This window comes from Phalacrocorax aristotelis, chromosome 17 (genome assembly GCF_949628215.1).
Source record: "Phalacrocorax aristotelis chromosome 17, bGulAri2.1, whole genome shotgun sequence".
In the NCBI taxonomy this organism is placed as follows: Eukaryota; Metazoa; Chordata; class Aves; order Suliformes; family Phalacrocoracidae; genus Phalacrocorax; species Phalacrocorax aristotelis.
Window position 1 is genome coordinate 8,752,713 of NC_134292.1, and position 16,893 is coordinate 8,769,605.

At 54.0% G+C, this 16,893-nt stretch overlaps 1 protein-coding gene across 3 annotated transcripts in view; it reads right to left on the bottom strand.

Annotated features, from left to right (window-relative positions):
- Window positions 1-2,510: 2,510 nt before the first annotated feature.
- VAV2 (vav guanine nucleotide exchange factor 2) overlaps window positions 2,511-16,893 on the bottom strand; it is a 153,280-nt gene continuing 138,897 nt past the window's right edge. For 2 of the 3 annotated variants that reach the window (XM_075111913.1, XM_075111914.1), the window contains 15 exons: window positions 16,609-16,694; window positions 16,217-16,349; window positions 14,929-15,038; window positions 14,222-14,323; window positions 14,013-14,101; window positions 13,224-13,240; window positions 12,834-12,855; window positions 11,514-11,641; window positions 11,203-11,277; window positions 10,610-10,662; window positions 9,734-9,850; window positions 9,515-9,602; window positions 9,297-9,420; window positions 5,962-6,116; window positions 2,511-5,398 (listed from right to left, as the gene is read on the bottom strand). In XM_075111913.1, the coding sequence (XP_074968014.1) occupies window positions 5,351-5,398; window positions 5,962-6,116; window positions 9,297-9,420; window positions 9,515-9,602; window positions 9,734-9,850; window positions 10,610-10,662; window positions 11,203-11,277; window positions 11,514-11,641; window positions 12,834-12,855; window positions 13,224-13,240; window positions 14,013-14,101; window positions 14,222-14,323; window positions 14,929-15,038; window positions 16,217-16,349; window positions 16,609-16,694 (1,347 nt within the window). In that variant the 3' untranslated portion in view covers window positions 2,511-5,350. Of the gene's footprint in view, window positions 5,399-5,961; window positions 6,117-8,197; window positions 8,285-9,296; window positions 9,421-9,514; window positions 9,603-9,733; window positions 9,851-10,609; window positions 10,663-11,202; window positions 11,278-11,513; window positions 11,642-12,833; window positions 12,856-13,223; window positions 13,241-14,012; window positions 14,102-14,221; window positions 14,324-14,928; window positions 15,039-16,216; window positions 16,350-16,608; window positions 16,695-16,893 lie in introns of all 3 variants that reach the window. The other variant, XM_075111915.1, reaches the window with a different exon arrangement.

A 16,893-nucleotide genomic window follows, 5' to 3' on the forward strand; every position in this document is an offset into this window, starting at 1 on the left:
TCCTCCAGACTTCTCCATGGACTAATTGCTCAAAATAACCACAGAGATGCAAACAAGTCTAAACTCCTGTTTGCAGTGGGGTGTTTCTGTTTGACAGGCCAGAACCATTTCATCAGCATGTACTAATTATAAAGACGACCTTTGGGTTAGACCAGACCTAAAACAATAGAAGCCCAAGTACGCATTCAGCAGCCTGAGCTTCTCACCAAGCTCAGGATGGACAGCAGAGAAAGTGCCCACGACTTCAGTCCCTCTGCTGCAGCTCCAGAGCGGGAACGAGGGTGGTTATTTTTATTGCTATCAACCCAATATAGAGGAAGCCTACGCCAGTTCAATCTTTTCCCAATAATTCTTATATTAACTACAAAATAAAGGAGCACAGTGCCAGCTGGAGTTTTCTAGGTCACAGAAAACGTTATAGCTAATGCAGGAATGAACTAGCCATGCGTGCTGCAAAACTGCAGCTGAGCATTGCGTGCATGAGGCTGCAAGCACGTGCCAGTGCCACCGCCACCGCTGCTGGACCCCACCTGGGTGAGCTGGCTTTGCTCTCCCCTGCACTGCAGTCTGAATTCGGTTTCAGGAAAGCATTACCTGTACGTGACCCCAAACCGAAAGCAGGCTCGATCCTGCACAGTCCTGCTGGGCAGAGATTTTCTGAGCTCTGATCTTGGCAACCCCCTGCCTCAGTTTCCCCATCCCAACTGCACAGCAGTTTGGACTCTTGTTTTGGAGTCCCCCGAGCCGGGCGGCATGAACGCTTGCACCCAGCCAACGCGCCTGCTCGTGGCACGGACCAGCCGAGGTGGCAGAGGGAGGTGGCCACGCGCTGGCCGGCCACAGGCCACCGGGGCTGCGGGGCGTGCTCAAGGCCCAGCCGCAGGGACATCGCAGGGCGACTGTCATGCTCTGCAGCTCGGAGCAGGACCTGCTGTTTGCAGAGGGCAGCCAGCAAGCGCAACCATCCCCCGCGCCGTGTTTGCTCAGAGCAGAGGCAGCGCCCTGGCGAGCCCAGCTAATGTGGGAGATTATGTCAGCAGCTGCTATTGCGGAGGGGGGAAATAATTTAATAAATAGAAAGTAAACCTGTGCCTGGTGCGTCCCCCATGCTCAGGCAGGCCAGGGTCTGTGCAAGGCTGGAGCCAGCTGTGCTTGCCAAGGCTGGGGATTTATTCTCCTGTTAATGCCCCTGGGAAGGCTGCTCCTGGTCTGATTACAGCGCCTGGCCGTGGCTGGGCACTGTGAATAAATGCCCCATTTATCCCCGAGGCATCAGCCCTCATCAGTGAAAACCCCAGGGGGAGGTTTAGATGTGGAGCCGAGCAAAGCCGGCTGTCGAGGTACCCACCTGGCCGACGCTGCAACGCCGCTGACTCCAACCACCCCCGAGGGTCAGATGTCACCCGCCGCCACCGAGGAGCCAGCCCCTGGGGTGGCAAGGATGTCCCCAGGGCCAAGACCTTGCATGGAAGCAGATCTTTACATTTACCTGCTCTTGCAGCCATCAGTCGGTTCCAGGCTCTAGCGCTGTATTTTTGCAGCCCATCTGCACCGTGGGCATCTGATGGCAATGCCTGACCCGCTCGGTGCCGGGCCGATGTGCGGTGCCGGCAGGAGAGCACCCAAGTACCCAAACCCGGGATTTCATACAGGGTGTATGTTGGAGAGCTTCCCTTAGACTGAAGAGCAACAATGGGGAAAGGGTTTATCCCAGGCAGGGGTCATCCCTTTGGCAAGGCTAAATACCTGGCTGAGCAGCATCTTTTCAAATCAGCATCCGAAAGTTAGTGGCCAGCTAATGTCCTGCTTCACCGAGTGAAACACCTCTGCTCATTTCCACAGCCCCTTTCAGCTGACCCTGTGAAAGTTGAAGTGAGGAAAAAGCACTGGGGACTCCAAGAGCAGAAGAAATTGAATGTTATTATTAATTAAATGACATGGCAGCTCACAGTGGCATCTCGTGTCCCTGCTCTTGGATGAAACCTCCAGCAGCACCTCAGGTATTTTAAAAGCAACTGCGCAATTTCTTTTATTGCTCTGGAAAACGCTACTGCATGCAGGACTGAGTGGGATTCTGGAATACGGTACTCAGCAGTGACTAAAAGCCATGGAAAATCATGCTCCTCCTCTCACCCCGCAGTGATTCGGCTCCGGCAGGGAGACGAGCCCCAGGAAAGCTGCCCGGCAGGAGCACGGGACAACTGCAGAAGCAGCTGCTCCAGCAACAAGAAGGAACTCGACAGACGAGCAGTCGGCTTCAGCAGCGCCTCACTGCAAAGAGCCACGTCTGGCACTGCAGGAAGGATTTATTCTGAGTTTTGGAAGGGGTACGAAGACTTACGGTTCATGGCAGCAACTGGAAAGGATCCATCCCCATGAGCACGCGTCTCCCCTGGACTGGCCAGGCCACCCCTCCGGCCCCAGCACAGCCAAGGGGACTTCAGTGACAAGAAGCCCGACATGAGCCTGAGCCCTCCAGCACAGTAAAAACATGGCTATAAAAAAAAACCTATCAGCAAAATTACACTTTTATTTTTTCATTGTGGAATTTACTTTGATGTATTGTAACTTAAAAAAGTCTGGAAAAACCACATGCAAAAGGGTTTCTAAGTAGCAGCTAAAGTTTCTATTCCAGCATTACAAGCTATTCCAAATGATTTCCAAATTCCCAGCTATAAACTATCCCATAAACAAACAGTTTTCTTTAAACCCCCTCCAACCTACCCCAGTTAGTGCAGTGCAAAGGAAAACCCCAAGGAATTTACATATTATTTTCCAACGTATCCCATTGCAATTTTGAATGATCTGCGATGAACTAAAATATATATACAATTTCCTCGCCATCATAAAAAAACATTTCCCATTCTTATTCACAGATATATATTGTGGCAAATGGCTGAATAATTACTTACAAACAAAACAATCTTTTTAACAAGTTTCTTACAACAGTAAACACAAGAGGGATTGCTCCTCGGATTTGGCCGGGCTGGGAGGGGAGCACAGGCAGTGGTGGAGGTCGGGGACCCCTCTGGGGCGTAAGGGAGAGACGGTGCCATGGTCCCCGCGATAGAGTACGTGCTCTTCCAGGGGGGATGCCCTTGTCGCCTTACAAAATTGGCCATGTTAAACAGGAGGGTCGCGTAAGGCTTTAGGATCCGAGGCATAACACGAGCCATTGCAAGTTTGTCTCGGGTGTGCGTGTGCATGTGTCTCATCCACCCTAAAAACACCCTCAGCTCCAGCGCAGCTAGAGGAATTGGAGCAGGGATCTTCGCTTTGCACAAGAGAGCTGGGTGCTCCCCCTCGAGCGGACCCCGAGCTGAGCGCTGAGGGGCTGGCCAGGGGAGGTTAGCACCAAACAGTACCTTGGGGAAGCCCCCAGCCCCCTCCGTGTCCCCGTCACCTGGCAAAGACCCCCGGTGGGCATCTGCCCCGGCCAGACCCTGGCTGCACCCACCCCGCTCCCCCCGCGGCACCGAGCGCGGGGGCACTCGCCAGGCTCCAGGAGGAATGGGCAGCAAAGTAGGGCAGCTCTGGGCTTGTCGCTGAGCAACGACGTTTAATTTCCAAGTTAATATCCTTCCCTCTTCCTTGAGAGCCCCAAATTCCTCCATTTATTATCCTGAGCAGGGCACTACTGCTCCGTTTACAGCAAGGCTTCAGATGCAGCTGTGGTACCCACACGCCAGGGACCGAGGGCATCAGCACCGCTCACCCCCCCAGGGCTGGTGTCTCCCAGACCTGCACCAGCACGATGCCAAGAGCCCACACCGGCAACACGGTGCCCCACAGCGGGACCACCGCAAGTCCCAGGGGAACAACGTCAGGGCATGGAAGCACCAGCTCAAAATGCCACTTATTCAGAGAGGCTGGAAGGAGGGCACCTCCTGGGGCTCAGGGACTGGGTAGAGGAAAGTTGCTCCCCGTCACACACCCCTACGCGTATTTGTTTGTATTTGCACTTTGGAAGGAAATTCTGGAACTGGAGAGCAAAGCCAGTGCCCGGCAGAAGACGATGGGTGGGATTTCCACCCGGCAGCTCTGCCTACCAACCTCCGGCTGCACTTTGGAAAGAACAGACTCGGATGGACGGTGCTCAGGACGCAGCGGCAGCGCCGTGACAGACGGACCTTTACTTGACAGCAGCAGCAGTAACAGCCTGTGGGAGGAAGAGAGGAGGCAACGCTCACAGCCCCCAAAAGTGCACTCAGCTGGAGAAGAGATGCTTTCACAACTTAGCAAGAGAAATGAGGAGTTGATATCGTAGCCCTTACTCAGGTGGGTTCGTCCCTGAGCTCAGCGAAGTGGGACGTGTCATGGCTGCAAGAAAAATCGGCCTGGCTCGGGGGGGGTCCTGCCCACAGCAGGACCAAGCTGGGAGCGAGGGCAGGACAGACCCACGGACACAAGCTCCCGTCCACTCCTCTGCATGTACCTGATGCCTTGGTGGCCTCCAAAACCCTTACGTGGCAAAGTACATCTCCAGTCCTGCAGCATGCCGAGACCTCCTGCTCACCAGTGGGACCAGTCTGCACCCCGGGCTGTGCCCCACTGCGTGCAGCAAGGCTGGTGGGACTGAAGGCAGTTGTAAAGAAAACAGGCTTGGCATGCCAACGCGGCTCTTTCCCCTCCTGTCTGACCCAGAGTTCCACTTCCAGCCTGCGTCTGATGGTCAAAACGCACTCCTGGTTTCACAGAGACGAGCAACAGCCGTTTCCTCCTCCCGGGTCGGGTGTCCCCGCTCTGCCCCCTCGCCCCGGCCGCAGCACGGTGCTGCTGGGCGCTGCCGCACGGCTGCCAGGGCGACCGCCGAAATCCTGACGCAGGGAGCCCACCCGAGCGGCATGGCAGGGGTTCACATTGTCTCCTCGGGGCTGAGTCGCCCCCTCCCCTTAGAAACCCCCAAATTCTCACCTTGGCACACCCAGGCACCAGCCCAGGTGCAAACCTTCAGCCTCGCCCTCCCACCGTCACCACCACAGTGGCTTTTAAAACACCCTTAGTAAGAGGTTTGGAGGACCCCAGCCTCCGGTGAGGCACCGCACAGAGTCTCTCAGCTCTGTCCATGCAGGGGAGCGCGGCTTTCCCGGGACTCTTCTGCAGCTGCTACACGAACGTTTTCCAAGAGACCATCAATCTTCTATACACGACAGAGGAGCGAGGCCGCCGGCGGCCCCGACGCGCGCGCACACACTGTACAGAGGAACGGATTGCTAAAGAGTCTGCGGGAGCAGTCCTGGGAGGCGTCCGGCCGCATCTCGCGGGGAGCCGCAGGCGTCGGGACAAGTGTGCACGGTCTGCAGCGGCTCGCTCTGGGCGCTCGACGACTTTCCATCAGACGTCCCCGCAGTCATTGCACCCCCTCCTCTTCCACGTATGTCGAGGGAAACCAGCCAACCTGTCGGGGAAGCGGAGAGGTGAGCCGGAGAGTGGGGAGCTGAAGGGACCTCCTGTTCCGTTACCCTAATTTGGGATGGAGCTAGCAACTATACATTGCCTTGGACACGTGGGTTGTCCACAATACATATGGGATCAGGGCATGAATAATCTGTCTCCAGTGCTATAAACTCTGTGGACACCAAGTCAAGCCATCAGCCTGCTGCTTTTCCCCAGGGTGCCGAGATCTTCACCCGCAGAGCCACTCCTGCATAAATCCCCCACGTGCGGGTTCAAGGAAGAGCAGACTCGGACACCGCCCGAGCTGGCGTGCCCGCCTGCCCACCACATGCTCCCATCTGCCTGCGCACTCCGGGCACTGCGTGTCACTGTCACACGGCACCGACTGGCAGCGCGGCGGTGGCTCTCGTGGGACAACAGCCCATCCGCGAGCTGGAAAAGAGCAGGAGGGAATGGGACGAGTCCCCCTGCCCTTTGCTATGCTGCGCTCTGGCTGGGCAGGCTGAGAGCGGGGAGGGCCGTGCGCCGCAGAAACGGGACAGGACGTTATCTGGATGCGCTCACCCTTCCGTTGGTTTCCCCCTTCCACCATCCCTGGTCCCCGCCGATCCTGCTGTAGATCTTCACCACGTCGCCCTCTCGCAGCGAGAGCTCCCGCATGTCCCGCGCCGCAAAGTTGTATCGCGCCACCGCCGTCCCTATGACCCGTGGGGTGAACACTGCGAGGGGACAAAGCGGAGGGAGTCGGGAGCTGCCCCGCTGCACGGGGCCAGCCGAAGCCTGGGGAAAGCTTGGTGAGGTTCAACCTGGGTTTTCCACCGCGGCGCTGGCTCCCATTGCAACACCACGACCTGGAGCAGCGCAGATGGTGGGGCCTCATCCGAGTTGCTCTGCCCCACATGGACTGGATTCCTGCTGGGCTTTAAACAGCTCCGTGGGCTTGGGAAGCCCCTCTCTGCTGACCAGGAGAGTCATGGGGGGCTTGGTGGGGATCATGGGGTGAGGGGCACTTTTGTGAGAAGGTGGTAAAAGAAAAGATTTCATAGGAATACATGATCATCAACAATGAAATCACGGAAAAATCCTGTTCCGTTATCAATATCAGGTCTGGCTGCCACACAGCTCCCAGCACCTCATGGGACCACCATGTCAAAAGATTTCACAAATCAACTTGTATTTAAACTACTTCAAAAAATTGAGTTACTGGGATTGGATTTTCCTAGAGATGCTGAGCAACACCTGTATGTTTTGCCATGGGGAGGAACGAGCCGGTAACCCGGTATCCTCCCTGCTCCTGTCCCTGCCAGGGAGCAGCCAGGGCCCTTGGAAACTCGGTCCCATAACAGACCAAAAGGTGCAAAAGCACCCTGCAAACCCTAATGCTGACCAACAGCTTGTGATAAGAAGCATGGCCCTGTGAGCCATCCTGGGACCCGGCCTCCGCCAGTACCAGCACGGCCCCAGCACCGCGGATCTCCATCGCTTCAGGTGGGAAATGGTCAGGGAGGCACAGGGAGGAGCAGCAGTGAGGGGGGAAAGGCAGGAGCAGTGCTCAGCTTCCCTGCCCCAGCGTCCGGGCAGGGGGAAGGAGGGTTGGAGAGCAATGGTGGGAGGGATGGGATGGGCAGAGAAGGAGAAAAAAGCACCTCCTCTCAAGTTTGCAAAAAAAACCCCACCCTGAAGGGATGTGGTCTTTCCGTGAAGCCACCCTTTTTTATCCAGGGCTTTCAAGGATTAATTCCAATTTTAAAAGTTTGCAAACCAAGGTTGAACTACGTTTGAGGAAAAGCTTTGCCCAGGTTTTCAGCTATCGGGATGGAAAGAGATGAGGATGGCGATGGAGACGGTCCAGACACACAACGTGCAATCACTGGAGGCCTCGTCCGTCCTCACCAGACAGCCTGGCTGGAGAACGGAGCGAGAATCGCGGCAGCTTTGAGCTCTTTCATCAGGGGCTTGCTCAGAGCCCACTGCTGCACAGCTTCCTTTCCGCAATACTTTGTGTGCAGCTAAAGGATCCCAAATTCCCAGAATTATGTTCTAATACCCTGAAAAGTTAAGTGTTCTTCTCCAGAACAGCAGAAAGGGAAGCACGCGTGGCTTTGCTGATGATTTTCCCTGTCTAGCCTAAAGAAAATGCTGAAAGGTAAAAGCTTCAACAGGAAGTCATGAGCTGGCACGGTTTTGCTCTGATCCCGGCCAAACAGACACCAGTCTGTAACACATTTACATCAACGGCGTTCAAAGGCCAGGGCACCGTCGCACTCTCTGCAGGGAGCCTGAGCCACAAAACACATCTGACAGCACAGGTTCCCCCCCGCCTCCTCAGCGAGGGGCTCCTGAGCAGCCTCAGATACCAGAGCACAAAAACTGCCGGACATGAGATGTTCTCCTTGTACAGCAAGGAGAAACAGTCTGGAAGACGGTGTGATGCCAATGCTCATTTGATGAAACACAGGGGATAGGCAGGTTGAGCTTGAAGTACATCATGAGATCCCAATGGGCTACATTCACTTTTTTGTTAATTTTAGCCCCCTTTCTCAAATAGTGACAACTCCATCTCCTCCCTGCCTTGATTTTGGGGAGAGGGGGGAGTGCATTTTGCTTCCAGCCAAGCCATGGTTAATTAACTTATTTCCAGGCTGCGCCCCAGGGCAGCACTGGGGACCCCCTGAACTGCCTGCGGGTGATGGAGGGACAGCGGGGACCCCGCAGGTCCCGCCGGCGATGGCTTTCAAGCTGGGGATGCTGCAGCCTGGGGAAGGCGGCAGGTCTCTCCGGTGGGGAGAGGCACTGGTACCTGACCAGAAGGGACTGGAGGAGCTCTGAGAAGAAAAGTTGAAGCCCTGAGGACTGAGAAAAGAAAAGTTGTAGGAAGCGCAGGAGGCTGCAAAGAGGTTAGAGAGAAACAGAAAGAGGCAGAACACGCATTAAAAAGGAAATTAAAAAAAATATTATAATGCACAATGCTTTAAAAGCCAATGGAGGAATACAGGGCAAAGCACACAGGAGGTCTTGCGCAGGGGCTCGGAGCTGGGACAACCAGCATCAGGTCCGCCCGCAGCCCCACAGCCAGTGTGGGGGCTCAAAAGTCATCCTAGGGTTGTATTTTATTGGAAAAGATATTTAATCAACATTTTAAAACTGTCTTCCTTTGGTATTCTTCATAAACTGCACCATGGAAAAAGTTTTTTAAAAAAACACTTTTTTTTTTCCCCCGAAGTAGTTATTTCTGCACTCAGGCTTTGAGACAAAATGGAACATTTTGCACTAGTGCACATTTTGCTTTCCATTTGTTTTTTTTTTCCTTTTAGGCACAGACTTACCATTTCTATCATGACCTCCACTAAAGGAGTCCCACTGGGGTTCAAACCACCACAAGTGACACTGGCACCGGATCCATTAAAACACATGCACAAAAACCTCACGTGGGCAGGTAAGACACGATATTTCCCACTAACGGAGCATCACATCTCTGCTCACTACCCACAGGTGGCCGGGCTGCCCCTGCAGCTGCAGCTCCTCTCCCAGCATGACCAGGCGGTGCCAAACCACCCCCAAGCACAGGGTGCAAAAGTGCAGGAGGGAAACCAGTGTCCCCCAGCCAAAGCTCTCCCTGGCAGGATGCACCCGCTCTATGGAGCCGCCTGAGCCTGGGGGAGCAGCATCAGGCAGCCCCAGCTCGGCCAGACCCCCCGACCCCCACCACCTCCTGCAAGACCCGTCCTCAAAATGCCACCAGCTGAGCAGGAGACTCATTTGTAAATTCGGGGGCTCGAGCCCTACAGCAAAGCTATGAATCCCTTCGTCCAGACTGTGCTCCTACACCTTTCTGAAAGGGTGAGATTTTCCATCAGGGGTTTAACGGTGCCCGCTCGCACGGCTGAGCTGGGTTTTACCTGGAGAGCGGGTGAAGGTCCTGGAGGTAGAGCGCTCCCGAGATTTATAGGGGTATTTCAGTGTTGTGTCCAGCTGCTTGAAGCTCTCCTTCAGCGAGTGGCTCTGGTAGTACTCGACCAGCTCCTGGGAAGGACGGAGAGGCATCCGGCTGTCTCCGCCATCCTCTGCGTGACTTGCAGGGATGGGGGGCACGCTCAAAAGGGCTACAGAAACCTACCAGCAAGCTTTCAAACTTCTTGGCTTCTGTGATGTGAATCCAGTTGTCCTTCTCCACCACCTTGATGTGCTTCACCTCCTCGTTGAACCTGCAAACAGTAGCAAAGGCACTCAAGAAAACGTAGCTGCGTGCTCCCATCTCCATCTCGCCCTCTGTGTGCGAGTAATACTAAATTCCTAAACTAAGTATTACTAAATTACTAGATCAAGTATTACTCACTTAATACTGATGGCAAAGCGCTCGGCCTCAGCCGGCCGCTCCCGGATCAGGTAGGTGCCGCTGACGTGAGACTTGAGCAGGTTGTCCGTCTGCTGCCGCTCCATGTTCCCTGCGAACCTGAGCCCAGAGGTTGGTTAATTAAATTAATTAACTAAAAATCAACGCATACCTTTAAAATAGGTGTGTTTCAGACAAAAAGAGACATCCTTTTTAAAGGCATAAAGGTTGGGCAAGTAGAGAAACAGGTCTCATCCAAAACTCCATGAGCAGAAAGGAAAGCGCCCAGAGATACACTGCTCAGCCACTGAACAGAGATGAGTGATGCAGAGTGCAGCCTCTTCCCTTTGAAGTCTCTTATGTTTCCAGTGCACCCAGAAAATCCCACTAACTGGGAATCGGTCCCCAGGGGAACAAGGTTTCAGCAAGAGATGGGGTTTGGGGATAATTTAGACTCATGAATTTGAAAACCTGGCTGGAGCTGGAGGGAAGGAGCAGGAGGCACGCCAAGGTCAGCCTCTCCTGCCAAGGCAGGAATTGCTTCCTTCCTCCCAGAGCCGTTTTCTGGGCACAGAAAACAAAGAAAATGGGAAGAGAAACCAGCCTCTCTCCTTTTGCCTCTGACCCTCTCCATCAGTGAAGAAATCCTCTCTGAAGCTGCGAGGGCTGCGCCAGGTTTCAACACCCAAATGCTGCTGCAGTGGCTGCCCCGTGGCCATGGGGGCGGTGGGATGCAGAGCATTGCTAACCTGCCTTCGTAATATGTTATTAGAATGGATTCCTGACAAAGTAGCAATGAAAAGGCAAGGTCGATATATCTTTCTGGCCAGAGAAAGGCCATTTCCAGCAGACTGCCCAGCGGCAGGCAGGGCGACTCACCATGGGTACGCCGTGTAGTCGATCTCCCGCGAGGGCGGCCGGCTGTTGGGAGGCTGCAAAGAGAGCGTTGCTTTTACTGATGAGCCACCACCTCATCAGGCCATAGATCACACGCGAGACGCTCCTCTCCACGGCAGGGTTTTCGTCTGCCAGGACGTTTCTGAATTATTGGCTTTGGCGGCGGAGGGCAGTGCTGTAGCTGAGCATTTCTCTCTCAGCCTCCCAGCTGTGATGGGCATGCTGCGTTTTTGCATTTACCTGAGAGATTTTTAACTGGGAAGCAGCTGACAGCTGGAATGGAGTCCGGACCTGGTCACACCAACCCCAACCTTGGGAATGGGGCAGAGACCAACCTGACCAGACATTTGCAACCACGGGATGATGCATCCACTTCCTCGGTAATTTGACCAACATTAAAAGGCCTCATTCAAGGTCCAGGGGCTTACTGGAAGGACCAAGGTCTCAAGCAGAAGGCTGAGAAGAGCAACAGGCACTGCAGGAGCAGCACCTCCCATGACAGTCCCCAGCGCCCACCCCTGCACTCCCACAGCACCCACAGGTGCTCCCGGCTCCATCTCCCCTTTGGCACTTACCCTCGCATCCACGGGGCAGGGCTTTACTGACGAGCTGGGAAAATAACCCGATTTCTTTGTCTGCAGCAATCGCCCCTGCAAAGGCAAGCTGGGTATCAGCCTGGGACATGCACGGGGGAGCAATGTTTTTGCCGTGCAGGGACAGAGGTGGCCCCCGCTGCAGCTCCGGGGCTCCAAACCACCTCGCAGAGCCCCAGCTCCAAAGCCCCGGCACATCCCTGCGCTCTGGGAAAGCCCACAAACAGAACGGATGATGCAAAAGTCACTGGTTTAAAACCTCCTGGGTATTTCCCAAGGGGAATCGCTCTCACCTCCCACCATGGCGAGTCGGGGTCCCCCCTCAGCAGCTCGATCACGTCCCCAATTTGAAATGTCAGCACCGGCTTCCCGGGGGGGGCTGGGTTTCCGTGGTAATTCTGAACCGCCACCATTTTAGGACCTGGAACAGACGCAAAACAATTTCATCACCTAGATGGTGTTAATAAGAAGCAAAACAAAAATGCCCTCCATGAAGCCTGTTATTCCTTATCCTGTGAACCACAAATCCAACAGCACTGGCAGGCAGGATTTTGGGGCAGAAAGCACGAAAGCAGAAAGGAGCAGTGCCCGCAGAGAACGGTCTTGGCTCCTGCAGTTACATGAATGGCTGAGTTCACTGAGCAAAAATAAACCCATGAAGGACCGAGCCAAGCCAAAGCTCCGACTCCCAGCCCAGCCAGCACCAAACCCCGCTGGGTTCAGTGGTAACACCCATGATTGCCGGAGGAACCAGTGAACACTCGGCTTCCACTGAATTTCAGCCAGACCTGGGACCCAAATGCCCCTGAAGCTCGCAGTCAAAGTCCAGTTGTCTCGCCAACAACTGCACATTAAATAAGCTACCCCAACTGCATTAAAACCACAGTGTTTGTCTTCAAAATGCTTTCCCACCTCTGCCTCTCCCTGCCCAGCGAGAGCATTCTGTGCTTTTTTTAACCACCAATTTGATTCAGGTTTCTTTTTGCCAGGCTTGGCTTTCCTTTTAACTGAAAAAGCACAAAAACAAATTGTTCCTTCTCCTTTGAGCCAGAGCACGGGCAGGGCAGGCCCAGCACTCTCTCTGTCTAGTTTTAAGCAAATGAAAATAAAAAACTTTGTGGCAACCATCACGACTAACAGCCCCATCAGAGGGCAGTGCCTGGAGCTGCACATCCCTGCACGTGCTGGCAGGAAGATGCTCCCCATCACCAACAAGCCTCCCTGCCAGGACACGTTTGGTCTGCTTTTAAGGATGGTGTGGCACAAGGAAATTTGCCAGGCGCTCCTCGGTTACTGGTGTGACGTGCAGAAGCTTTAACCGCAGGGCAGAGCCTGCTCTGGGGTACGAATGCACCCACAGAAACGACGTGGTGCTGATGGCTGCAGCGGGCGAGGGCTGAGCCCAGGGAGGAGCTTGCTGCTTTGGGGAGCAGGGACAGGAGAGACTTTGACACCCCATTGTTCGCTGTGAGGGTGGCACAGGACCCTTCTACAGCTACTAATGTTCCTTTCTGGTTTCAGAAGGAGCTTCTCCCTCCCACATGTTAGGGACATCTGCAACCACAATCCACATGCTGCCTCTACTTGCCCGTCTGCAATAGTCATGCCCTTACCAGGTCCCGCGCTCAGCGAATCCTGCAAAGAGAGAGGAGAAAGTCTCCATGAGGATACGGCTATCTGGGCTCCCTTGAGCGCCCACCTGAAGCCACCTGAGACAAAAAACCCTCTCCTGAACCCTCCCGGCACCTGCTGGGACCCGGTGCTTGCCCCAGCTGGGTGCTGGCACCTCCCAAGGGTGGAGACCCTGGCCACGCAGACCAGGCTAGTTTTAGGCTGGAGGAGAGGCAATCAGTCTCCAGTCCTGCCCCAGAAGTTACTGGGACACCCCCTCTGAGCCTGGTGCTGGCTCTTCCCTTGAGCTGCTCCACACCTGGACCGGGCAAGGACACAGGCTCTGCCCAAGGCAGAGGGGGATGCAGGAAAAGGGCCATCAAACAACGTACCTGGTCTGCTGAAGAACCTGCAGGAGAAATGTTAAAATAAGCGGTTAACTTAAAAGGCAACAAACCCCATTTTTTGGTTTTGGTGGTTTTTTTTTCTTGACACTGCAAGTATCAATAAACTGGCATCAGTGCTTGACCTTGATGGAGGAAGCACAAAGCATAGGCTGGGGTCACTCAAGTCATTGCTCTGCACCGGCTGGGCAAGACTCAGGGAGGGACTGGAGCCTGACAAGCACATTTTCTCACTTGCACAAAGTTCTGCGATTTTGTTTCCTCCTCCCTCCACTCCCCACCCAAAACCTCCCCAAAGCCACCCCATGAGTGTCCCCTGCACCGAGCAGCACCAGGGCTCTGCCCCAGGCGAGTGGAGGCAAGTGTCAGTTTTGCCCAATTTAGATCAAGGACACAGACTTTTGCAGGGCTGTGGGGCACTTGGGATCCAGAGACGAGGTCTCTCCTCATCAGAAACGTGATTCCTGGCACAGGCCCTCCTGCTTTCACTAACCAACATCTGATGAAGAAATCGTCGCCTCTTTTAAATGCCTTCCCAGCAGGAGGGCTGGGTGCATCCCACCTAGTACACAGAGCTGCTGCGATCTCTGACGTGCTCAGATTCAGCTCTTTGGTTTGGGGCGGGTTTTGGTTGGTTTGTTTGGTTTTTAAACCACCAGCTGTTGTGAATTACAGCCCTGGGCTGTGGACATTAGCACTTTATAGAGTGAATCTTTCAGATCATTCGCATGCATTCACCTTCTTGGCACAAGCTGCTACTGATGTGAAATAACTCACCGATCTTGCAGGGAGGAATAATCTCTAAGCACTCCTTATGAGCACCTGCTCCACATTTCGGACAAAGATAGCCCTGATAGAAGGTTCCTCTGCACAAAAAAAAAAAAAAAAAAAAAAGAAGTCAGAAAGTCCTAATTCAGCCTCAGCTTTGAGATTTTCTTTCCATGTTTTAATGCAGGTGCAGAAAAAGCTGGAAGGACGTTGCTCACCTTAGGAACATCCTGCAGGCTTTGCAGTTGGTAGTCTTTTCAAATGTGTACATCTGAAAGCTATGGTGATTTGCATTGGCTTTCTCTGGCTTTATGTTGGACCTAAGGGAAAGGACCAGGAGGTTATCAACCTGCCCCTACGAGCCACGCTGCACTCGTGACCTGCCACGGCAGCTGCTGTTTGCACTTCAGTCAAAGTTTGGAAACCACACGGACAGATAAGAAATCAAGTGTGGAAGCAGACTCGGGCCTTGACTGTGCAGAGAGAGGATTTTGCCCATCAACCTTCCCCTGAGACAACGTTCAGGGATTTGGCCCTTGCCCGAGTCCATCAGTAGTCCAGACCCGCCAGTGCGGGGCCAACCCCTGCTCTGCTCAGCACCAGGTCCCCGCAGCAGCAGCCCTTCTCTTGCAACGCCTCCTCCAGCCCCAGCTCAGTGCTTCACGCACGGCCTGACACCGCGGCAATCACCGCAGGTGCCACTGCAGAGATGCACCGCGTGCGCCTTGCTGCAGGCGCTTGCGGAGGATGATTTTTTGCTGGACCCAAGCTCCCTTTGCACAGGGACCCATCCAGCAAGGCCTCGCGAGCTTCCCCATCACAGGCTTTGCTACAGGAGCTGGTCTGCAGTGACCTGCTGGTCGAAGACACTGTCCCCCCACGCTGGGTGACTGCATGCAAGGGCTAAAGGGCCACTCGTGCTCACATTGCCATTTCAAACTGCTCCATCCACTTCCTCTTCATTTCCTCTGTCTTGCAGAAGAACTGGAAGCCCTGCTTTCCCTGAAGGTGAATTAGGTAGAAGCCGTATGACCACTGCAAGAGAAAACGAGAGAGCTGATCGGACCGCTGTGCTCCCGATGCCCGAGCAGCAAAACACACCGCGCTTTTACTCAGGCATCTTAATAACGGCTCGCAGTGCCGGTCCCTTTCCCTGATTCTGAAGGACCGCTGAACCTTTGCAAAGGTAACAACAGGGAAGGAGGAAAAAGAGCTCCGTGTTTCTCTAAAACATCACAACTAATGATGCCTGAATCAGCTGGGCACTGTGCACCAAGGCCAAATAGGATTTTATGGTGGCAGATGTGAGAACCCAGATTTTTCTGCTCTAGTGGATCCTCCCCAGCCATTATATCTCTCCCTGACAGCAACTGACAGCCCGGGAGGGACATCTGACCTGCCCACTGCACATATGCTCTGCCCGTCAGTACAACATTGCACAGGAAAACAGGAGAGAAAATTGTGTGCTTTGCTTACCATTTTTCCATGAGACTAGAAAGCATAGGAGAGCAAAGTGGAAATATAGTTCATTAAAACACAAAGCTAGCAGCATTTCTTCAGCATCCAAGTGGTAAAATTGGCTATTCTTACCCAAATGTGCCTTATCCCATCTGTACAATACCTCTTCCCATTGCACGTAAGCGGATTAAGGTAATGGGTCTCTGCTAAAGCGATAGCTGGGAGGTTTTCCTTCATGGCTGCAGACTAAGCCCCAAACCACCAGCAAAATGATGTTCCTCCAGTGGCAGCAGTGCTCTGAGTGCCAGTTTTGGCAGGCCGATGGCCAATACTCATGCCGCCTTTCCAGGCTCCTCCACCCCATGACTCGTGGCAGCAAGAGCATCCGGACGGACCTTCCCTCCCTGCCCTCTCCTCCGCCCTGTCCGACGTTTGCTCCTTGCTGGTCCCTCACTGCTGGCGGGCCAGAAAGCAGGGAGCAGCTTCCTCTCGCCTAACTCCGATCATCCCAGTTTCTTCAGGGCTGTTTTGCAAGGACAGAGGTCAAGGATCAAACCCAGCCCCACATTAGCTCCAACTAATGTGGAACTATTTCCCAACTCTCTGCAAGGCTGCCCTGAAAGCTGAGCATTTATTTTCCAGCTTTTTGCAACCTCTGTTTCTATTTTAAAAGGCTAATGGGAATGCGCTACCCAAGGATTGGCCCAAACAGCTCCAAAATGCTCTCCAGCGGAGCTAATCCCCGGTCCACCTACCTTCTTAATGTCCTTGTTGTTCATAGGGTCGTCCGTCATCTTGTGGAAGAGCAGCTCAATAATTTCTTTCAGCTCATAATTGTATCCTTTCCTTTTGCAGACGATCACCACTTTATCAAATAAAAATAAATACCTGCCCAAAGCAAACAAATAAACAAGCAACCCAATCAAACATCTCATTAAGGTCCCCATTCAACGGGAAGTATCTGGAAGGCTCTGCAGAGCTTCCCAGCAAGCGCAGCTTGATGCTTTAACCATGCTATAATTTCACATTAATGGTGATTTTTGTCAGTGCAACTCTAGGCAATCACTGAATAAATGAACACAAAGGCAACTGCCAAACAAAGGCACATTTAGATTGGGAAAACTTCTGAGCGCCGTTGCTCACTCACCTGTCCTGCTTGGTGTGGTTGACTATGGAGCGGACCTTCAGCTCACCATCGATCTTTGGCCTCCCGAACTCCTCCAGCTTCACTTGCTGCAGAAAGCAAAGCAGGGCTGAGATCCACAGCCAGGGCTGGGACGATGCTTCGGAGACTGAAACCCAAACCTGCCTGGACTGCACAGGGTGCTGGGGGCATCCCCCCCCCAGCCCTGCCTCCAGCCGCAGAAGCTCCTGGGAACAGAACTGCCCAAGCACGGGGAGCCAAGCACGACCATGGCCCCGGCGTCAGGAA